The sequence below is a fragment of the Diospyros lotus genome, chromosome 6, assembly GCF_014633365.1.
Source record: "Diospyros lotus cultivar Yz01 chromosome 6, ASM1463336v1, whole genome shotgun sequence".
In the NCBI taxonomy this organism is placed as follows: Eukaryota; Viridiplantae; Streptophyta; class Magnoliopsida; order Ericales; family Ebenaceae; genus Diospyros; species Diospyros lotus.
In genome coordinates, this window is record NC_068343.1 from 16171802 (window position 1) to 16196145 (window position 24344).

General features: G+C 38.7%; 2 protein-coding genes and 1 pseudogene across 4 annotated transcripts; 2 read left to right on the forward strand and 1 right to left on the reverse strand.

The window, feature by feature from the left end:
• Window positions 1–914: 914 nt before the first annotated feature.
• Window positions 915–1657, forward strand: LOC127803780 (proline-rich receptor-like protein kinase PERK2). Its single transcript, XM_052340259.1, has one exon. It carries the CDS (start codon window positions 985–987, stop codon window positions 1378–1380), a length of 396 nt encoding a protein of 131 aa, XP_052196219.1. The 5' UTR covers window positions 915–984; the 3' UTR covers window positions 1381–1657.
• A 102-nt stretch (window positions 1658–1759) lies between these two features.
• LOC127803779 (ubiquitin carboxyl-terminal hydrolase 17-like) lies at window positions 1760–24344 on the reverse strand. 3 transcript variants are annotated; one of them, XM_052340257.1, is made up of 13 exons: window positions 23773–24344; window positions 20331–20454; window positions 20129–20227; window positions 19461–20042; window positions 19274–19362; window positions 11671–11756; window positions 11095–11260; window positions 10870–10984; window positions 10567–10724; window positions 3301–3385; window positions 3010–3222; window positions 2577–2638; window positions 1760–2489 (listed from the first exon to the last, which is right to left on the reverse strand). In XM_052340257.1, exons 1-13 carry the CDS (start codon window positions 24039–24041, stop codon window positions 1985–1987), a joined length of 2553 nt encoding a protein of 850 aa, XP_052196217.1. In that variant the 5' UTR covers window positions 24042–24344; the 3' UTR covers window positions 1760–1984. The 3 variants fall into 3 exon arrangements, with proteins under 3 accessions (XP_052196217.1, XP_052196218.1, XP_052196216.1); XM_052340258.1 differs by having other exon boundaries at window positions 19461–19576; window positions 20318–20454; window positions 23773–24342; XM_052340256.1 differs by having other exon boundaries at window positions 19461–20227; window positions 20318–20454.
• LOC127805330 (5S ribosomal RNA) lies at window positions 9307–9425 on the forward strand (annotated as a pseudogene).

The window sequence follows — 24344 nt, forward strand, 5'->3', positions numbered from 1 at the left end:
AATAGGTCCTTGTTGAAGTTAAGGGGGCAAAATGGTTTAATGGTGAAAGGTGAGGGGGCTGGGTATTACTTTAGCCAAACTTATTTAATCACGTTTGTCTATATTTCATAACTCATTTTAGGCCATATGAGAAGGCACCTAAACTTCCATCTTGGACTCAAATATCTGACCGGAGTCTGTCTTTCTAAGAAGATATAGAGTATGGTGGTGCGGACGTCGGAAAATGTTAAGACTAACAACCTGTAGAACTAGAGAATAGAAGGAAGTGGCGCGGTGAAAGGTAGCCATTAATGTCTGGTAGTACTAATTAATAGAAGAAGACTTCATAAAAGAGCTATATGGTCTGGGATTAATAATGCTCTGGACGTGGGTTGTTTTGTTTGGCCCAGAAGAAGGAATTTTCTTCTGGGTTGAAGAAAAGGGGTGGGGGTGTTCATGGAAGGGTATTCACTGATTTGGAAAGACCAAACCGATCAGTTTGATTTGATGAAATGTGGTTGGGCGCGACCTGAGAAAGAGGGAGTTGTGGTTGGTTTGTTCACCTTCCAAAGTTTGTGGACTGAGGATGGACTTAAGTTATCTCAACCACTTTAATTGCCACAGAACATGCAACCTGCATATAACCTAGTCGAAACCTCAAAAGTCGAAGTGAGACACGATATGCAAAACAGAACAATTGAGCTATATGAAATTAAATTATTCCACAGAAAGCCACTTCAAAACACTCCAACATCATATATATAATAATATCATCTCGATGGTATTAATTAGAGATATGAGTCTTTTGGAAGGTGAACAAACCACTGCTGTTTCGCCCAACCACATCTCATCAAACTCATCAGAGTTGTCTTTTCCCCCCAACCTCTTTGCTCCTCTCAACGATCTTGGTCTATAAATTCATACACACTGCACGCATTTTTATCAATCATCCACAATAATTAATTGATTCAGAGCAGCTGAGAATATTCTTATACCTGTCCACGAATGGCTGCTTTTCATCGCTGTCTGCTTGTGTCTCTAGTCCTGGCATTGTCAGTTTCATCAAGCTTCCCCACGGCCCTGGCAGCTCGCCGCCTCCTGCAAACTGTTCCTCTTCCTCCAATTCCGTCTCTGCCTAAAGTTGCATTGCCTCCAATTCCATTGCCCGCAATGCCAACCATTCCCCAAGCCACATTGCCACCACTCCCAGCCACCCCAGCCCTGCCGAAGCCGACACTCTTGCCGCCTCTGCCGGCCACCCAAATTCCTTCGTCTTTGCCAACCTTGCCCACTACTGTTCCTAAGGTGACTCTACCACCATTGCCAACTGCTGCTGCTCTGCCCACCATCCCAGCAACCATCCCTTCAATCCCTTTCCTCTCACCACCACCATCCAGCTAGGCGCAGCACACCACCACCGGCCGCCACCATCGTTCATCTTTCCCTGCACAGATTGGTGGCGTATTGGTGGCATTGGGAGGTTCTATAATTGTCCTTATTTTTACTGGTTTGAGTGTTTTGAGTGACTTCTGGTATTAATTATTGTATTGAGAGGAAAGTGTGAGGTCTCTTTCAGTTTTAAGGATTTGCTGAGTCTCTTTGTACCATGTCATTGTTTGAGGTGGAATATGCTTCCACAGCATTCTACATACATACAAGCATTATATATCTTTGAATACTTGTGGTTTTTGACTAATATCTCTCTCCACTGATTGCCTAGTACTACTCAGAAAAAAATAGCAACGTGCAGAAGAGGAAAATCAAGGTCACCCCCTGCCCATCAAAGGAAAATTTCAAGATTTATAAAATAAATTATTAGTTTCTAATAAGGTACATTATCAATACCTAAAGTCAATTTACATGCTATCTATTTTCTCTTCTGATCAGGGTAAATAAATAAAATGCACAGGAAAAGGTTAGGACAGACTAACGACGGCCGCTGTAGATAGCCTCCCCATACTCAAACAGCTTCATTAACAAATGTGCCATAATGGAGACCATAACCCTAGTTCTCTGGAAAACTTGAATCTGCAACAACAGATCTCCTATACATGAGAGATGAAGACGCATCCAAGCCCGGTGAAACCCCATAATGGCAGTACCATCTTGGGGTTACTTCGCCAAAAATGTAGCCGGAGATGTCCTCAGCGCCTGAAGAGTCCTTGGTGCTCTCCGTGCTACAGGAACCAGCATCTGAACAGCTGAAAATGGAAGAACTATCGCTCCATGAATCTACTCGGGGGACTCTGTGAATTGAGTGATATCTCCACTCATATGGATCAGGGAACTCATTGCCAACAGGGACTTCAGGGCTAATCCTGTGAGGAAACTCCCCAAGGTTCAATTGTTGCGCGGAAGGATTCATGCTTGGAATGGTGCTGTTAATTCTCGACTTGCGAGTGGTTTTCCGTCCATTATAGCTGGAAGGAATGGATTCAAAGTCCCTCTTGATTTTCCCCTCGGAAGACTCTCTAAGGCTTCTTAATGGAGATGGCAATCGAGGAGAGTGCCTAAAGTAAGAGAGTGAAGATGTAGTTCCTGTTAGCAATCTGCAGGTATCAGAATTTTTACAAAGCAGAATTATAAAAAGTGTTAACCTTGCATAGAGGAGCATGTATGCCCGTTCTAACCGAACCATCTCCAACTCCACAGGAATAACCTAGAAAGACAAACAGACTCCAGTAAGATATTTGAGTCCAAGAAGATGAAAGTTCGGGTGTCTTCTCATATGGCCTAAAATGAGTTCTGAAATATAGACAAACAGGATTAAATAAGTTTCCCATTTAATTTGGACTAGGTTTTACATTTTACAAAATTAAGCACCCCCACCACTGGGGTGTTCAGAGGCTCATAATTGACCTTTTGTATAGCTGATGATGTGTAGTGGTCCAATGTAATTATTACCAAAAATCTCAACTCAACACCACTTTTTTAAATTTGAAAGGTAACTTGACTCCATGTAAATGCAAGTGGCTCAGTGGCCATGCATAAAAGTATTACCCAAGCATATATTTGAGATAAGCAACTTACACTGCTATCGTCAATCTTGAACCACTCCTCCTGAAAATTTTTAACATAACACACATAATGACCAGAAAATGCAGAGTTCATAACGTCCAAGTGAACTACCACTCCATAAAGACAGTACGAAGGATATCTATCACTTGTTCCACCCATATACGGCCTCATGTTCAAAACCTCAGGGAATCGAACCAATTTATTCAACTTCTCAAAGTTACCAGACTGCAAGCATAGATGAAGAACAAGCATTAAATTCAAAGATATATATCAAGGAATTTCCACATTTGTAACCAGAAGTACCTGAAAACGCTTCAAAACAATTGTAAGGATGTTAGGTGCCTCCATTATTGTCAACCTCTTTTTGGCTCTCTCATAAGACTGGCATCTAGTGAAAAAAACAAAAACAAAAGAAACAAGAAAGTAAATATGGGCTCCAAACACTTGAAAGCAGCTAAAGGTGGGTTAGGCCAAACAAAAAAACAGGAAGATTTTATACCAGACAGCAATAAATAATAAGCAGAAACATAGTTCCAGAAGGCACAGATCATAATCAAAGACTAGCATCTATCAGCCAAAAGATGATAGTAACGATGAAAAAGAAACAACACACACAGACAGGACCTGATGCGCACACAATTCTTCATGAGTACTTGTGTTAACTTTGATAAAGTCCGAGAGTTGTGAATATTTATAGCCCATTACCTATCTGAGGCTTGCCAACAAAAAAACTCCATCACCAGGACCCAATATCAGAACCATGTGTATAGAACCAACACATATCTCAGCGCTCTTCCATCCAGACCATACATACATAAAAAGAACATATCGGCATGAGAAATAGAGTTGTTTTCCAGAATGATTTGAATCTTGTTTCTTGTTTTAGTTAACATAATTAGATACTTAGATATGTGATGGGCACGGACATGCAGGCTTACCTTAGATAATTCATAAGGAAGTTGAGGTCGATTTACATTATTTTCTCCTTCCAACCACAAGATCACAATTCTTAAAAAAGATTCACAATCCCCTTAATTCTATCTTTGACTCTCATAACAAGAGCATCATCATTCCCCAACAATCATAACCCCTCCCCACATATTTGACTTCAGTCCCATACCAAACCCTACAACCTTCGTTCTTAGAGATCAAGCAAAAGTCCAACCTTAATGTTTTTCAAACCAAAAAAAGTTTTCATTCCATGCTGTGGTACCTTCCAATATCACAAGTATTGGCCAAAATTTATTGATCAAACTAGACTCGCAAAGACTGTTTTAACCCATACAGTGAGCGACAAAGTTTACAAACCAAACCAGACTCTAAGCAACAAACCCAAAAGGTTGCTCCATATAAATCTCCTCCTAAAGCTTGCCATGTAAAAATGCATTCTTTATGTCCAGTTGATACAACGGTCAATGGCGTATAGTGGCAATGGAGAGAAACAAACGCCCATAGAACATTTTAGCCACATGGAAAAAAAGTGTCACCATAATCAAGACCATAAACCTGAGTGTATCCCTTTGCAATCAAACGGGCCTTAAGCTAATCAATCTGCCCATCAGGACCAACCTTGACAGTATAGATCCATCGACAATCAACAAGAGATTTCGAGAGGGGGGGAGGGGGGTTGTAATGGAACCAAATCCCAAGGTACAATTCTCATTGACCATTGTTTGTCACTACCCCGGATCAAAAAGTGCCTCACTAACGATCTTGGGAACAAAAACAGAGGATAAGGAAGAAACAAAAGCACTAAAAAGGGAAGACAAACGGTGATAACTAAGAAAATTATAAATGGGATAGGATTGTGAGTAGAATGGGTACCTTTTTGAATGGCAATGGGAAATGGTTCCTCAAGAGGTAGGGTCGCAACAGGTGGAGATGTTGGAGCAAGATGTGAGTTAGTAGGTGTCGATGGTGTAACAGGAGAAGTGAGTGAATGCTCAATAACAACGTCATGACCAGCATGAGACTGCGTTTGAGAGCGTCGATGATAAACCTGTAGTGGGGCAGAAGGGGAAACAAGTAGAACAAGAACAGGAGGACTATATGGAATAGGTAAGGCCTCGAAAATGGGATGACACTCGGAACAGGAGCAAATAGTAGAACAAAGAGGACTCAAAGAATGTAACATTAGAAGATAGAAAATACTGTCGGGTATTAGGAGAGCAACACTTATAACCCTTTTGAAGTCGAGAGTAACCAAGAAAAATGCACTTGATAGACCGAGCAGACAATTTATCCTGACCCAGAGACATGTTATGGACAAAGCATGTGCAACCAAAGACATAGGAAGAAAGAACATATAATGGTTGATCAGAAAACAAGAGAGAGTGAGGAATCTTGTGCTAAAGAACAGAGATAAAGGCATCATGTTAATGAGGTAGCAAGCATTGAGGATAGCATCAGCCCAAAAACAAAAAGGAACATGATGGTGTAAAAGAAGGGTACGAGAAGTTTCAATCAAATGTTTATTTTTAAACTCAGCAACTCCATTTTGTTGTGGTGTATAGGCACAAGACGACTAATATAAGATCCCCTGAGAAGACATAAATGTAGTAAAGGAGGCACAAAAATATTCTAGGGCATTGTCACTGCCAATACTTGAACAGATGTATGAAATTGTGTTTTGATTTCAATACAAAAAGATTCAAAAATTGAGAATAACTCAAAATGATTTTTCATTAAATATAATCAAGTGCAACGAGAATAATTATTGATGAACATTATAAAGTATTGAAAACCCAAAACATACACGACCCAACTAGAACCCCAAACATCGGAATGAACTAAAGCAAACGGGGGCACAACTCGATTATTGACATGCTTTGGAAAAGAAGTTCTAGATTGTTTTCCAAGTTGACAAGACTCACAATGAAAAGACGACAAACCAGACAAACTAGGAACCGTCTTCTAAAACTTGGCCAAACTAGGATGTCCCAAATGGTTGTGGAGAAGAGTAGGAGACTCAGTCACCGAGCAAGCAACAAGAGAAGCATGAATGTTGTGGTGATAGAGACCCTGCAACTCACATCCAGCGCCAATCATCCATCCCATACCGCAATCCTGGATAGTAACAGAATTGTCATCAAAGGTGATAGAACAATTTAAGACACGTGTAAGCTTACTGATAGATATAAGATTAAAAGGACAATGAGGAAGATAAAGGACATAATCTAAAGGTAGAGAAGATCCATTTGGCAGTGCCAACAACTTTAGCAAACGCTTTGAAACCATTGGCTAAAGTTACCGAAGGAAAACATGCAAAACTAGTCAAATGAGAGAATAGATAGAGATTACTAAATATATGGTTAGAAGCACATGAGTCCAGGACCCACGGTCCTAAAGAGGATGACTAAGCGAGATAGGCAGTGGAGTCACCAAAGTGGGCGATAGAGGCAACTGTGGATGAGGACTCCTCTGATGTCTTATACTTGAGATATTCTTCATAGTCAGCCCTAGTGAGAAGTAAAGAGTTTTGTGGTTGTCCATCAGAAGACTCAGACCGAAAACCATCAACATGAGCAACATTAGCACGAGGGCGGCCATGCAACTTATAACATTGGTCCTTAGTATGCCCCCACTTGTGACAGTAGTTACACTTAGGGCGTTTTCCCCGATTACCACAACAATCTCCTCCATGTTCGCCACTACTCTGAACCTGGGAAGCCATAACTGAATTATCACCTATGGAAGAGGTAGTCATTGTAGGAATATAGGAAACCCGGAGAAGACAGGAATACACTTCATCTATCGTAGGGACAATGGAACTGACAAAGATCTGATCACGAATAAGAGCAAGCTCAAGACCAATAGCAGCAAGAGTACAGACCATGAAGAACTTATCTCTCTAAGCAAGATCATCTACAACAATCTTACCAGCAGGTAAAAGGAGAGTTATATTTAGCCTTAATAGAAGCCATTCGACCAAGAAAATTGAGAAGAGTCAAACCTTGTTGTCTCAAGTTAATCAAATTAGACACCACTGAATACAGGCATTGGATATCATTTGTATAGAGAGCCTTAGCTTCAGTTCACAGCACGTGGTATAGTTGATATAGATTAGGTGAACAGAGGGATCAATCAACTGTCATAGGAGACTGCGCAATAGAGCATCAGCTTTCATCCACTCAATTCTATCTGTGGTCACATCATCAGACGGTGGTTAGACGATCCTTCCAACCTTAACCCATACACCACAGTTCAACAGCATTAGACCAAGAGATATAATTGGAACTGCCCATTAACTTCTCAATAGCAATTGCTAGAGAGGGAGACAGAATACCGAAGAAGGATCCGGAATTACTAGTACTAGACATGTTGTTGCATCAAAGGGAGCCCCACAAGATCAAAAGATCTGAGACAAAAGGAGTTAAGATAAGCCAAAAAGAAAGGCTGGTTAATCAAAGCAACATAGAAATAGAGCGACAGAGGCTCGTTGGAGCACCGACGACAGCAAACAACAAAACTACTGAGATCGGGACAAACTGAGTGAGACAAGTCCAACGGTGGTGACAACTTTGCGATTGGAGCACTAGAGAGAGAGAGAGATCGGAGCAAAAAACCACTCGGCAAACAATTCTAACGGGCGCATAGCGACGACACTAGAGGCGGGGATCCAGGGTTAGGCCGATTTGAGGCCCGCGGACACAAAGGCGGTGGTGGCTCAGGCAAACAGTGGTCAGAAAGGCTGACAGTTTCAAATTTGGCGGGAGACCCTTCGGCTTCTTAGGCGCTCGACGAGTACAGGAAGCGGACGGCATGGTTGGCTGTGACGATCATTGACTCCTCGAACGGCGATGGCGATGGTGGCGATAGCGGCAACTAGAACTAGGGTTGGGTTAGGATTGGCTCTGATACCATGTGAACTTAATAACACAGAGAGAGAAAATCCTAGTTCGAGGAAATTTCTGTATATTAAACTAATAGATAGTACACCTATATATACAAATACTAAATAGACCATGGGCCTCAAGCCTAACATAAACTAACCCTAGGTACAATATACAAACATAGCAATCATTTCTTTATACAACTCAACATAAACCTTCTAGGAAGATTGATACTTAATATTTGAGATACTGATGCACATTGTTGTATCAACTTATTGTTATACCTTGGAAAGTTGGTTTGTGGTTAGCCAAGAGAAAACCATTTAGTTGTATAGGTTCAAGTGATTAGCCTAGAAAATCACTTGGGCACAATTAAAACCTCCTATTAATGATTAGTGGAAATCCTTGAACGTGAAACTTAAGAGGAAGTGAATGTAGGCTTGGTTGGGCCGAATGCCTCTAAATCCTTTGTGTTCTTGCTATTTTCATTTCTTTACAGTACTGTCATCTACAAATACAAATAAAACAAGTCTCTCAATTTCAAGAATCATTCATTATTTCAAACAGATTCTTTGCAAAAGAAGTTTAAAAATAACTTTGCTCTTCATTGAATTTTTAAATTTCACAACTTCCAAATTTGCCCCCTCTTGTGAAGTTTCTTATTATACTTCTGCTAGCAGTCTACATCACATGATTATCAAGAATTAGGTAGAGGTTGATCCAGGAGAAATGTAACACACTATGTCCAATTCTCATCCAAATGTGGCCCAAAATATGTAGAAAACCAACTTTGAGAAAAAAAGTGAAAACAGAAGGATGCCGGTGAGAGGAGGTGAAAACAGCATAGCACAAGATTTCAATGAATTAAATTGGCTCCATTTTGAAGCCAAATGAATTGATACTATTTGTCCAGAAATTTCTATTAGTATCTCCTACTTCCTACACATATATACACAGACAGTACTTGCACATGACCAGAACAGAAGGGAAAGGGAAGAGAAAAATGGTGAAGATTGAAGCAGGTTCACCATCAAGGACAAGTCTCAGTTCCTCCTCTCCTATTCGGCTATTCCTCCTACTTCCCACCACCCTTAAAGCCATTCTTCAAGATTGGTTAAAACCTCTAAGTCTGCTTGATAGAGCTACATCTATTTGCCCCTCCATCTACTTCCTTTCTTGTCTTCATTTCTCAGATCTAAGTCTCAGGTTGGAGTGTTGAATGAAGAAGACAATTGAATAGTTCCACTATTCCTTGTTAAGCAACAATGTAAGTCTTACTTTTCTTTCTGACCATCCATTAAAAGTTTTCCAAATATAATTTGCCCCATCCTGTGTCTCAAGGATGCCCACCCAGGTAGACATGTATCTCAAACACGTAGACAGAATGATAGATAAAGTTATTGGAAAGGACATATCCATGTCCAATACATCAGAGCACCTAACCTAGATGAGTGCTCATTCAAGTTCAGGTAGGAAGGGGTGCGATCATACCAGCACTAATGCACCGGATCTCGTCAGAACTCCAAAATTAGGTGTGATTGGGCGAGAGCAGTACTAAGATGGATGACCCTCTAGGAAGTCCTCGTGTTGCACCCCTTTTTAGAAGATTTACAGAAAAAAAAAAAAGTTCAGGTAGGAACCAGCCAAAGAATGCTTATGTAAGAAGCATGCCTCAAGACATGAAGATTCAGGATATGACTGCAGAAAGGATGAAATCGCTGATGAGGACTTTCTCATAATGCCTAGCTCTTTATTCTTTTTAATTTGTTGGGAAAAAGCACCAGCAGGGGCAAACACCCCTCCCCAGCCCCCTGCGCGCCTCCCCAAGTCCAAAAAACTTCCACCAAGCCAAAATCACCTTAGCAAATTGATGCCCACAACAAAACTTCCCATGTAGGAAAAGGCACCAAGCTTAAGGGTCACCAACTATTTTTGACAGATGACTAAAAGATCAACTCTCCCATTCCCCTCAGTCGCAGGTGCTTGTTCCATTTTGATTTGAACTGTTTGACCACCTAGCAGCATGGTCTCTATTTATTTAATCCAGGCAATTAAACCATTGTAATTCTTAATCGACTTATCAAACCATCTTTAAGTTCAAAAATTTCTAATGAAAATGAATAAACCCCCCACCCCCAAAAAGAAGCTGAGAATTTCACCTTTTTCTGTTTTCAGAGGGGGGGGGGGGGGAATTAACTCCCAAGTCTTTCAATATCGGGCCCCTTCCAGTGAAACTTATAGCTCCGCCACAGGCACTAAGTAAAGCTTCCAGTTGATAAAACAGAATAACAAAAGTAAAAGCAACATAAAAGGAAAAAAAATGCTTTTGCAAAACTTTCCAGATTTTCCTTGTCATAAATGGAACTTTACGGGTTTAAATGATCTAATAAAGAAAAAAGAATTTGAGCCTTTAGAAACAGAAAATAAGCATGCTAAAACATAATTAATGGCAACAGAATGAAAGCATACTTTTTACATCAGACACAAAAGCAAGGTGAATGTGACCCCCCCAATTGCATCAGGTACCCATTTGAGGAATCACAGGAAATAAAAATATATATATAATATTTATCCTTCCTGGGTTAAGCAAAAACAGGACCTAAAAGATATTATGCCAGGCTAATTGATTGCATTGCGATTGCATACAAGGACACATACTGAATAGTGCATGGATATTGAATTTGGGTGGAAACCAAAAACAAAATCAACTTCAACAAAACATACTAACTGAACCAACCTGCTGCACCAATACTTATTCTCCCCATCCAAAATTTCAGTAGCTGTGAATTGTGCAAGAGCCTCTTCAAGAGTTCCAATGTCTCCATCTATCTCAACAGTAAGATCCATTATCCGCTCAGACTGCTCAGATTTTCCTAGGCACTTCATGCATTTTATCTGATATTTTGAATCATGAATTTAGCATCAGTATAGGTGTTTAAACAGCAGGATATTATAAATTTATCACTGACATCAGGAGATCTGTAAAATAATCCTATTACAATATGCAAGCACTGATAAACCATCAAAAACAACAACTTACCTTGGAATGAAGATAACCCCCAAATGTCAGGCCCACTAGGGTTGATTCTTCTGCCAATGGACCCACTATCCCCGCTTCCTTGAGGCAAACAGATTGCATTGTATCAATAGCATACCTGCCATCTCAGTAACTCAATAACACTGAAACATTCATAAAAAGATAAAATCTTGGAAAATATGACAGGAATCCCATCTAATCAGCTTCAGCTCACTCTTTAAATCCCACCTCAAAAATTCATGAGCATCTTCTTCTCTACCAGGACCAAGTTGGCTACCTATCCTTTGTATATGAGACAATATTCCAATAGGGTATAATGGAGACTGTCCTTCCATTCCTTTCAAAAGTAGACATTCAAATTCACAGACAAAACACCACTCTTCTTCCTTTTGACCTGGGGAAATAAATTTTAAATGAGAAAGAATGAGGTTTAAAAGACAGGAATTTTTAAAAATAATACAATTTTAAAAAAATAAACAAAATATTGCAATTTCCAAACTAATTAACGAGCTACAACACTTCTTCGACCATGGGAGCGAGCTTCACTATCAGCACAAGGCTGCTTTGCAAAGTCTGAAACACTCGCTCCTCGGGGGAGCGAGTTTTGCCCAGTGAAAATTGATGCATTGGCCCCACTCCCAGTGTGGATTGCCATGGTGGATAAAGTGTAATAGTTTGTTAATTAGTTTAGAAACTGTAGTATTTTGTTAAATTTTTTTAGAAGTTGTAGTGTTTTTAAAAATTCCTCATAAAAGACAAACTACACATGTTGTCAACACTATAGAATCAAGAAGAGAAACTGACATAATCTTGAATGGATCCCCTGGAGAAGATAAGAAGTAAGAGGGCGAGTAAACACAAGGCACTGAAGCACAGCATTAGCATAACAGCTGCAGGAAATCCAGTTTAAGGTCACATTATAGGCAATAGAAGTAGTTTTAAATCTTGGAATACAATGTACTTCACATTGATGCAGAAGTTGATTCTGTATTTGCTTTAACGGGTACAGGAAAAATAAAAGAAAAGGGAAAAAGAAATAAAAGAAAAACGGTTAACTACTGCAACTGCTAAAGTAATGCACAAGGATCATAATTTGTCAACAAATCATTATGGAGATATTAGGCCTGCAAAGGAAAAGCTTGGTGATGGAGGACATTGGAGGTAATCTCTAAATAATTTTAAGAAGTGTCTTATAATTGATTCTAAGGCCTGAGCATTGATTTCGGAAGCTTTTTATGAAGAAAAGCCCTCCTAGAAGCTTTGCTTAATTTTGATAATGTTTCCTAGTCTTTTTGGCAACTCTAATTATGTTAGGGTTTTATTTATAGTCTTTTCCTAATCTTATTATTAATATATTTTTTTTTAGTTTTCTAATAGCAAAGGGAAGGATTTCCATTTTATTTAGTTTCCTAATAGGAACAAATTAACTAATCCTAGTAAGAATAGGGTTACTGAACTGTATAAATACTATTGTAATCTCTCTCTCATTAGGGAATGAATGAATTTCACTTTTCTCTAAGCATTGATGCTTTCATTGAATTGTATGACTCAGTTCTAACTCTAGGTATGATGCCTATGGAACTCTAGGTGCGATGCCAACAAAATCTCTTCTCTCTTCTAATCTGTCAATTTCAAATTTTGATTTTCGTAACTCTACTTATAGTCATGTGCTCAACCCCCAAAACCCTAAAATTGCCTACCAACCTGTTACACACCAAAACCCTAACTTCTTCAGCAACCTTCCTAGCCTTCTAACCTCATAAGCCTCTGTACGCATTGCATCTTAAGGTCCCATAGGCACCACACCTAGGGTTAGAATTGCATCACACAATTCAAAGAAGCATCACGCTTAGAGAAAACTGAAATTATTCATTCGCTAATGGGAATGAGATATAACAATAGCATTTATAGAGTTCTAGTATTCCTACTCTTGCTAGGATTAAGAAATCCGTTCCTATTAGGAAACAAACAAAAAAAATGGAAATACAGCCTTTTCCTATTAGGAAACTAAATAAAATCTAAAACTATTAATAACAAGATAAGGAAAATATGATAAATAAAACCCTAACATAATTACAGTTATCAAAAAAGACTTTAGGAAACATTATCAAAATTAAGCAAAGCCTCTAGGAGGGCTTTTCTTCATAAAAGCATCCAAAATGAATGCTTGGGCCTTAGAACCAATTTTAAGACAATTCTTAAAATTCTTTAGAGGTTGCTTCCAACATCCTCCATCACTAATGTACATACAAGGATAAAAAGGTCCAAGGCCAATGCCCACCCCTGATCTTCAGAAAAGAGACCCTTGATATAAGTTATAGCATGCATGAAGGCCAAATATTAGTACTAATTTAGCAAAAGTGAATCATTTTCCCATTCCCCCCACCCAAAAAATAATATTAATAAGGCAGACAAAATCCAGGCTCTGTTGCAATGTACATTTAAATGGTGTTACAATGTATCTTATTTGTCGTAAATCAAGACCATAAATCAAGGAAAGTATATTTGCCATAAATCAAGGAAAGAAGATTTGTCAATTAGCATGTGATTAGCTATTATTTAGGCCTTAATTGTAGCCTTAATTTTAGTATTAATTATTGTACAGCTTACTATAAATTTCAATTGAAGAATGCTAGACCTAATATAGAGTTCTACTCCTAAAAAGAGTTTTCTCTCTTTTCTATTTTGTTTAACATTGTTTTTCTCTCTTTTCCACATGATATCAGAGCCTAAGAAACCCTAGGACTCTTCTTTCAGAGCCTTCATAGTCGACTACTCTTCTACTGCTACTGATAGCCATCACGAGCAGCCTTCATTACTGCAATAGTACATTATTTCCCATTCTTCCCTGGCCCTTCCCATTAATTGGAGATCTCATCCACCACTGATGAAGCTAGTTCTCACGATACAAGGGAAACACCGGCACCCATGATGCTTCAGCCGTCAGGAGAATGCAGCCAATCAATGCTACCTATTGGTCAGATGGAAAGAATTATCTTAAATGGTCCCATTTGATTCGAACAATTTTGAAAGGAAAAGGGAACATTAACCATATTATAGAAACCGGACCAAAGAAAGGACATCCAGCCTATGCGGCATGGGATGAAGAAGATTCCATGATCATTGCATGGCTGTGGAGTTCCATGGCTCTCGAAATCAGTGATACCTACATGTTTTTGTCAATAGAAAAGAAGATTTGGGAGTCTATCCAACAAACTTACTCAAAGGTGAAGGATGCAGCCCAAATCTACGAGTTGAAGACCAAAATAGCTACAACAAAGCAAGATAACAAAACTGCCACCGAGTATGCCAATTTCCTAAAGGGACTATGGCAAGAAATGGATCACTACAAGGTAATTGAGATGAAGAACAGTGATGATGCAGCCACCTTGAAAGCTTTTATGGACAAAAACTGCACCTATGATTTTCTTGCAAGCTTAAATGTGGAGTATGATCAAGTGAGAGTTCAAATCCTAAGCAATGATGACTTACCTTCACTTAATGAAGTGATTTCAATTATTATAGCTAAGGAAGGCAGGAGGGATGTCATGTTGGACCCCAAACCAGTTGAGGCCTCAACAATGGTGGAAAAAGGAGGAGGAAATCGCGGGTTTAAGAAGGACCAATTGCCGGGATAAAATCGAAAAGCAGGTCTCAAATCCATGCGCAATGACAACCAGGAAAATATGCGGTGTACTTTCTTCTGCAAAAAATCACGACATACTAGGGAGATGTGCTGGAAGCTACAAGGAAAGCCACCAAGTAAGGAATGGAGAAATAAAGGTGGACAAGATCAACATAGGAGCCAGGGGCAAGTTAATATGGCAACTCCAAAAGAGGAAAAACAGTCACATGAACCAAAAGAATTCAACAAAGAGGAGATTGAAAGGCTGCAGTACTTTTTAAGTATCCTTGAGGCACCATGCTTTAAATGCCTTTGATACATCCCTTAAAGACTCATGGATTATTGACTCCGGAACCACAAACCATATGACTCCTTCCTCCCAGTTTTTTCTCTTATACTCACCATGTTCTAGCAATCAAAAAATTGCTACAGCTAATGGTTCTTTGATCACAGTAGCTGGAATAGGAAAGGTCAAAATCAGCGCTCCCTTGACCCTAAAAAATGTCCTTCATGTGCCTAAACTGTCCACCAACCTAATCTCCATATCCAAGCTATCCTATGACACTAATTGCATAGTGTTTTTTCTTTCGTCTTGTTGTTGGTTTCAGGACAAGGACTCAAGCCTGATGATTGGACATGCTAAGAAATACTTATACTATCTTGAGAAATCTAAGAAATTACATGTTAGCAGATGGAAGCAACCCTTAACATGTCTTTCAGAACCACATATACCCCACAAGGATACTATTTGGCTGCATCATTACTGGCTAGGACATCCTGTTTTTTCTACTCTTAAAATCATGTTCCCTTCGTTGTTTCAAAACCTTGATATTAGAGAGTTTCATTGCGATGTCTGTGAGTTTGCTAAATATAGACGTGTTGTTTTTCCAACTAGTAATAACAAATGTCTTACTTCTTTTGAATTGATTCATAGTGCCATTCCAAATGTTTCTGGGGCACGCTAGTTTGTTTCATTCATTGATGATTGCATAAGGGTTACATGGGTCTTTCTTCTTAAATCTAAATATGATGTGAGTGATATTCTTCCCAATTTATTTTCTATGATCCATAATCAATTTGGGGCACAAATCAAACGATTTCGGTCACACAATGCTAGGGATTATTTCAACCAAACACTTTCCCACTATTTCCTTCAACGGGGAGTTATTCATGAATTCCGTGAGTTTTTACCCCCCAACAGAACGGGATTGCAGAATGAAAGAACAGTCATCTCCTAGATACTAATAGAGCATTGTTGTTTCACAAAAATGTGCCTAAACAATTTTGGGGAGAAGCTATCCTCACAGCCACTCATGTCATAAACTGATTACCCTCTCGAATGTTACATTTTCAAACTCCAATGGCAATCTTATCCCACTTCTATCCTGCTCTTTCTACCACAAATCAGCTTAGTCCTAAGGTATTCAGGTGTGTTTCATTTGTTCATATTCACAACCCTCATTGGGGGAAGTTGGATCCTAGAGCTCTTAAGTGTGTCTTTGTAGGATATTCTTCTACATAAAAAGGGTACAAATGCTATCATCCACTGATTAAAAAATAGTTGGTTTCTGTGAATGTTAACTTTGTTGAAACTGAACCCCTATTTTACTCACCCTTCTTTTCAAAGGGGGACCTCAAGCGTGGAAGATAAGGATGAGTTGCTCCTTCCTAACTATCTGCCAACTCCAGCTCCTAAACCTCTACTTAAACAACCTGCATTTGAACCTTCCCTTGATCTACTACCCAAACCTGCATTTGACTCTACCTCACAAGCTCATGAACCTAAATCCTCCCTCCAAACTACTGGGGAGAAGACCACCATTGACAAACAATTTCTCCAAATTTACTCAAGAAGAAATAATCCAGAACTCGAACCAAGGCTACACCTATCATCAGTTCCAATGCCTGGAAATGAGGTAACATCTATTGACTCATCTTCTAATGCTAATTCAATGGCTGATATTGACCTTCCTATGGCACTAAGGAAAGGAATTAGAGAGTGCACAAAACATCCCTTATATCCACTCTATCACTTTGTATCCTTTAAAAGATGCTCTCCATCTCATATAAGCTTTCTTACAAACATACACATAGCATCCATTCCTACCACATTATCAGAGGCTTTAAACTGTGAAAATTGGAGGAATGCCATGAATGTTGAAATGCAGGCTCTTGAGAGGAATAATACATGGGAAAGTGTGGATTTACCAAAAGGGAATAAACCTGTTGGGTGCAAATGGGTCTTCACAATCAAGTATCAAACAGATGGGACACTTGAAAGATACAAGGCTAGGTTGGTAGCTAAGGGTTATACATAAACATATGGAATAGAATGCCAAGAAACCTTTGCCCCAGTAGTCAAAATGAACACGGTGAGAATTCTTTTATTCCTAGCAATTAACTTTGATTGGTCTTTATTATAGTTTGATGTGAAGAATGCTTTCTTACGTAGAGACCTTGAGGAGGGAATTTATATGGACATATCCCCAGGATTCAACAAAAACAGACCTAGGACTAAGGTTTAGACTCAAGAAGGCACTGTATGGCCTAAAATAGTTACCTAGAGCTTGGTTAGGGAGATTTTTCAAAGTAATGCAAGTCATGGGTTACAAACCGAGCCAAGGGGACCACCCTCTATTCATAAAACACTCAGGTTCAAATTTTGTCGTAGCTCTTATTGTTTATGTTGATGACATTATAGTGACAGAAAATGATGAAAATGAGAAACAAAACTTGGGCAGATGTTTGGCTGAGGAATTTGAGATCGAGGAACTAGGGAATTTAAAATATTTCCTAGGTATTGAAATGTCACGATCCTGGCATGGGATATTCATATCTCAACACAAGTATGTTCTTGATCTTTTGAAGGACATAGGAAAAATATGGCTCACAAACCAACCAGCATCCCGATTAATCCTAATCACAAACTGGGAGAAGTAGAGAGAGACAAGGATACCGACAAAGAAGCCTATCAAAGATTAGTTGGCAGGTTGATTTATCTACCTCACACAAGGCCAGACATAGCCTACGCAGTGAGTATAGTAAGTCAGTTTATGCACAAACCCAAGGAGCTTCACCTGCAAATAGTCTATAGAAACAGTCTATAGAATTCTGCATTACCTCAAAGGAACCCTAGGAAAGGGAATTTTGTTCAAAAAAAGGGCTAAACTTACCCTAGAGGCTTACACTGATTCAAATTATGCAAGTTCAATGGTTGATAGGAGGTCTACTACAGCGTATTGCACTTTCTTGGGAGAAAATCTAGTTACTTGGAGGAGTAAAAAGCAAACTGTTATGGCTAGGTTGACTACAGAATCAAAATTTCAAGCAATGGCACAAGGTATATGTGAGTTGCTATGGTTGAAAATTATTGTTAAAGACTTGGGACTCAAGTGGGACAACCCTATGAAACTCTATTGTGATAATAAGTCTACTATCAGCATTGCACACAATCCCGTACAGTATGACCGAACAAAACACATTGAGCTTGATCGACATTTTATTAAAGAGAAACTAGACAGAGAACTTATTTGTACTCCCTATATACCAAGTGAATCTCAACTAGCTGATGTTCTACCCAAAGGACTCTCTAGTCCTGTCTTCCACAAGATTATAGCCAAGCTAGGAATGGATAATGTCTATTCACTAGCTTGAGAGAAAGTGTCGTGAATCAAGACCATAAATCAAGGAAAGTATCTTTGCCATAAATCAAGGAAAGAAGATTTGTCAATTAGCATGTGATTAGATGTTTAACTATTATTTAGGCTTTAATTGTAGCCTTAATTTTTGTACAACTTACTATAAATTTCAATGAAAGAATGCTAAACCTAATATAGAGTTCTACTCCTAAAAAGGGTTTTCTCTATTTTCTATCTTGTTCAACATTGTTTTTCTCTCTTTTCCACATTATTAAGTCTGGGACTTCTAATTATTCTTTGGAAGTGGAAACTGAAGCCAAGGCTATGATTGGTGTAAATAGACAAACAAGCTTGGAGATATCAAACTTTCACAACCCAATCAAAAACCCCTCTGTTCTAACTAAACCTGTCCTAAACACCTTCAAACTTGAAATGGTTTTGTTCATTTGACCCGAAAAAGATATTGAGTGAAATAGCAGGTTGAAATTCAGAAGCCTTTCATTTCAGAGTGAAGATAAGAACTAAAACAGTTTGAACCTGAGCAAAAGAAACCCTTGGAAGGCCAACTTATAGGAAGTTCATTAAAGCCCTGGTAATTAAATATTATCCAGGGGCGTACTAAGTCCAGTTTGGTCTGGTTTAAAAGAATTTTGAGACCAAACCATATATTACAGATTGAAAAAATTCCCAAGCAAACCAAACCATTTTATTGGTGAAACCAAACCATAAAATTGTAGTTTGGTTTGGTTCAATAGAAATAAAATAGAATAAAACAGTTAACACAAATAAAATAGTTAAGATGTATTGTTTTGTATTTTTTGCTATATGTGTTGCATTACATTGCTTTAATCTTTGACAATATTTTACTCTTTTTAACTAGTTTAGAATTTTAGATTTTATATGATATATAGCATAATATGGTTTACAGTTTGGTTTATGGTTTTTTGTTTCACAAACCTAAACCAAACCGTAAACCATTTTTATTAAAAAAAATCCAGAACAAACCATTTGGTAAAAGACCTCAAACCAAATCAAACTTACTGGTCCAGTTTGGTTTAACAGTTTGAACCAAATTATGTGCAACCCTAATATTATCTCCAGCTGTTATGAGCGGAAAAGAGAGAGATGAAACATTCTATATTACCTGTTCCCACAGTTCACAAGGCCAAAGGGCTTTAGTTCTACCATTTCACAAGAATACAACTGCATGAACAGCTTGTATGGAAAGACTATCTGTTGAAACAGAAAAGGAAAAAGAAAATTAATGAATAAACATAACAGAGGCAAGATGTAGTACTCAAGAATAACTTATCATAATTGGCAAAAGAAACCTCATAGTTCTGCTTTCTGGCTGCATCCATCTTCACCTTTGGAAAGTCGGGATTTGGCTGCTGCTTCTCTGTGAACTGTTGCACAACTTTACGAACGGATTTTCTCAAACCTCTACCTGCAGGAGACAACATTGTCGGAACGCTTCCAATTTTGGAAGGCAGATTATGAGAAGTACCACATTTTGCTGAATTCACACTCACAACTGAACAATGTTCAGTACTTGCAGAAGGATGATCACTAGAATCACTAGAAGACATTGACCCAACTTTTTTACCCTCAAATAGCTGGGAACCACCTTTCCTCTCATCACTCTTAGAATATGACCTTGATGACCGCTTGGTCCTCTGCTTAGAAGTGTCCATTACTGGGTGTTCTGATAAAGTATCTCCATTGGTCATTTTGTTTCCCTGGCTTGTTATCTGATCACCATCAAGTATCAAAGTCTGTTTTCTGGGAATTTTGAGTTTGGGATGATCTTTTTCATGGCCACGCCTGGATTTAACCACCTTTGCCTCACTACTAGATGGCATGCTATTCTCAAAATCAGCAATGGAATTCGAGTGTGGCAAGGTGGATAATTTCTGAACATTGACACTAGCACTAGTCTGAATTATATCAGGAGCATGTAGTTCTGACCTTAAATGAATACTTAAGTCAGAAAACTCACAGTTAGAAGCATCCACAGATGATTCACCTCCGGTAGTGGATGAAGAGATGAAATTTGATGAGGTATTGTAGGATGCAGAACCATTATATGCATCTGTGTCTGCACAATGTGTGACTCCATCATAAACATACATCATCAATGGAGTAATGGAAGAAAAATTGAGGTTGCTTTTAATTTGAAAATCATTACCACATAGCTCAACCTGGTTTACTGCATATGCTCTCTCAGAAACATTACTGCCCTCATTGGGTTGCAGGGTTTTAAATGAGGGCCTACATTGATTCTTGTGACCTTGTCTCCAATGAATTATTTGACATTTACCAGAACTAGAACATGCAAAGGGTAAATTAAGTGGTTAACAGAACTGGCAAACCTCAGAATCACCACAAAAGCAAATATAATAGACAGTCACCTCAAATACAAGATGTATACCCATCCATAAAGAAGTGGCATAACATGCAAGCCATTCAAAAGCTACAAAGACTAGGAACAACTCAGACTTCACACAATACAATAAATTGATCCCTTGAGTCCATAATAAGTAACAACATATTGTTTAGATTTATAGCGATTAAGAAAGGCACATATTTTTGAATCAGACAATCATAATCTTAGATTTCCAAGAAAAACTATGACATCTACAGACTGGATTAAAACAAGTAACTCATAGTCCTTGAAAGCAAGCAAGCTTTGCCATTGGAAGTTTATTTCCTAAATAGCAAAATATGAAAACCTTCAATAAATATATTTAACATATTAGAGTGAATCTTCTTCCATTTCTTTTTTTCTTTTTTCTTTTTTCTTTTTTCTTTTCAGAGAAATGACTCAAGTGTAACATCAAAAATTAAATTATTCAGTAAAGAGTTAAGAAAAACAAAAACTACAAAGTAATCAACGAACGAAAATTATCAAAAACACACTTAACCCATATGACTAAAAGCGGAAATGGAAAGAAAAATTTTCAGAGGATGGCAAGTCTAGGTGATACACTCAGCCCACAACAGCTCCACAGTTTCGTATTCTTGTTGGCTAATTCAGAGCCCAGAATCTTCACCCTCATAACGCTTTACTAACTCTTAATGCTCTATTATATTCACAGAAATTATTGCAAGAAAACTTGAGATAATCAAATATATGTAGTTTAATCACAGTCTACTTTCAGCAAGCATTACAGTGTCTGCACAGCCCCTACATCATAGCCAGTAATTCTGTGGATAGATTCAGAAGTCACAATCATGAAAAATATGTTGTGACTATAATAGCTAACTAGAAGTACCAGCATATTTGACACAATATAATCACATTGAAAAGTATATCAAACAATCCACTGCTAATGGCAGCTTAGAGTTGCTGAAATAATTCCTGGATGTACCTTGGCTAGAAATGACAGTTCCATCAAGGACTTGTGGCCTACCCTACCAAAGTCCTATAAAAGGTAAGAATTTAACCCCCGTGAGAACTAAGACAAAATTCCTTGACAATGATACAAAAAAATCTTGGCTGACAACCCAATATTAAAAAGAGCATTCTCAGTGCACAAAGCTCCCCACTTTGTGAGGGTCTAGAGACATTTTTTACGCAACCTTAACAGGGCTTTTTGGAAGTCATGAGCCAAAGTTCCTTAAAAAGGAACAATGCCCATGACAAGCATCTAATCTCTTGCCACCAAACAACAAAACCCCAAATAGCCCCACAGGGAAGGTCATTCCAAAGCCCATCCTCAAGGGCTTTGAAGTAGGAGGGGAGGGGTTTGGACGAAGTAAACCAATCCAAGTGACTCTGATTTGACAGACAAAGTTGCATAGCTAAATTGAGGGTCAAAGGTGAAGGCTCTTGTAGCAAGGTACCAAGTTCAGCAACTGAGTCAAGGGAGTCAAGCAATTGCATTGAGGGCCAAGGTCAAATGACCTAGGTGTGCACAATAGTGTCATGACCCCAAGGATTCCCCAAGATTATATAAGTAATTGTTCTATTGCATGTATTTTCCTTTGTTGTACATTAGGCTGTTGTAGTATTGTACTCTCAGTTTGTTACTAACTTAAGAGATGTAATAGCCTATAAATAGGCTAAAGAAGTAGACAATACGAGCTTATGAAATGATCATTTGAATTCTGTTTTCTCTCTCTACATTTCTTTTTCCCGTTCTCCCCTGTTCTCCCTCTCTTTCTGTTCTGTTTCCCCCTCCATTCTGTCTGATTTCCCCCTCAGTTTCTTCCAAATTCTATTCTCAACCCTAGGAGCGTGACAAATAGGTATTCAAAAATTATATTTTTTTCGCATTTGAACATTTTTAAAAGATTTCTGAAACGAATTACATTCCCTTGCTAATTGCATGGCTTACTGAATTTATGATCCTTCTATAGACAAGATTTCATCTTTTGCTTTTACCCTTTTTTTTTTTTTTTTTTCCTTTTTCCCAATAAGCATTCATATAGCCAACCCCACATAATGGGATAAAACCTTGGTTGTTGTTGTGCCAGTAAGCCTCTTGGCTTAGGAAAAAAAAAACATATGGCAATAAAAAGAAAAACTGTTCCAAACACGGCTATAATCCATGTGCCATAGTATGCCATAATTTCTTACATCTTTTTTTGGGGCCAAGTGATGAATCAAAATCTTGACAAAACACACCAACCTAAGGACAGCAAATTCATTTCGATCCACAGTGGAAGACAAATTCTATTTTGAAAAACAATTGGTTGATATGGAATTGCAGCCATCCAAAAAGGCAGCCCATGACATGCATAGCATCTGTTGCAAAGTCACTGTTTCACCATGCTACAAAAAGATTTGAACATGAAGTAAATTCAATGCATATCTTTTATAGTTAACAAAGACGTAAATTCCATATATCACTACCATAACAAGTTTTTTATTTTCTTTTATCTAATCACATTGGTTCATTTTATTTTCTTGTATCTAATGATGGTATTCATTTCCTTGTAAAGTTTCACTTAAACATTCAGCGAAGAGAAAAGAAGAAACTTAACTTCTACAGAGAGGGAACAAAACTACAACTAATTCAAGCCTATTTACCTACATATTTTCATAAAGGGCACTCTCACACTCCCACTCGCACTTAAGTTTAGACCCCTTTAATGTTTCAAGAGGAAAATAAAATCTCACAATTGTCTAGGAATCAAAAGCCCAGTTTGCAGCAATCATGAAGACAAATATCAATATATTAAGCAATGGCTATTATTTCTAATGTATGAAAAATGGAGAACACAAGGAATTTAAAATAAAAATGAAAATGCAGACCGGATGGGATACCATTCAAAGGCAGAAGGACCAGCATCCAATACAACATAACTGCATACTTCATGAACATCCATCAAAATACTTAAAGGCGCACTTTAACTGTTATTTGATTATTATTATTATTATATGTTCTGAACTCCAAATTCAAAACCTGTCTTTTAGGTAGATGGGCTTTCCAACTTTGGAGCCAATTAGCAAAGTGACTATATGAAAAACATCAAATGATAGAATATCCCGTTCCTTTTTATGGAATTCAGTTGTCGGACTGACATTGTATATTTATGAATGTTGCCGTGGGCACAAGCTGAAATAAAAATCAGTTATAAAAACAAAACAAGTGCTTGTGTGCATCCAATTGAATTGAGGGCTCAAGACCGGCGCACCAGTATCGAACAGCCTTGCACTGAGCACATCGGGTGGTGGTAGGGCAGAAGCACACGGCGCAGAGGTAAGGCTTCACCGCCGGCATCCAGCAGTACTCAGCGGAAGCCTCGACCTCGGCCACAGCGGCCTGCTCGGAGGCGACTGTCAGGAGCTTCATCACTTCCTCGTTCCTGGCCGCCGTCTTCCTCCAATTCAGGCGGACTACGAGGCAGAGAATCACCAGCGCGAAGACGACGCTCGCAAACCCTAGACCACCGGATAGTAGCATTTAACCGGGGCCGAGGATGAGTCCAGAGCAGAGAAACCCTAGAATCCGAGTGATTTTGCTATACATAGAAATAGAAGCGGTGGCAACGATGTTGGTGGTGGCGGAGAAGCACGTAACGGGGAAATACAGGGGTACTTTTGCGAAATAGGAGGCACCGTGGGGGCGGAGGCGGCGGTTGGGGCGGCGAAGAATGAACGCCGGCGGGAGCGGAAAATTCGAGCGACAGATTCACAAGGCGACGGGAGAGGAGTGAGAGAGACATAGGACCTGTGAGAGAGACGGGGAATGAGGGATTGATATATT

Coding starts and splice junctions, on each gene's coding strand:
- LOC127803780 (XM_052340259.1), top strand. CDS start 985: ATGGCTGCTTTTCATCGCTGTCTGCTTGTGTCTCTAGTCCTGGCATTG.
- LOC127803779 (XM_052340256.1), bottom strand. CDS start 24,041: ATGCTACTATCCGGTGGTCTAGGGTTTGCGAGCGTCGTCTTCGCGCTG. Junction 20,455..23,772: donor TGCAAGGCTGTTCGATACTG/GTGCGCCGGTCT, acceptor TGCATGTTCTAG/TTCTGGTAAATGTCAAATAA. Junction 11,757..19,273: donor CTTGTGAACTGTGGGAACAG/GTAATATAGAAT, acceptor GATTTCCTGCAG/CTGTTATGCTAATGCTGTGC.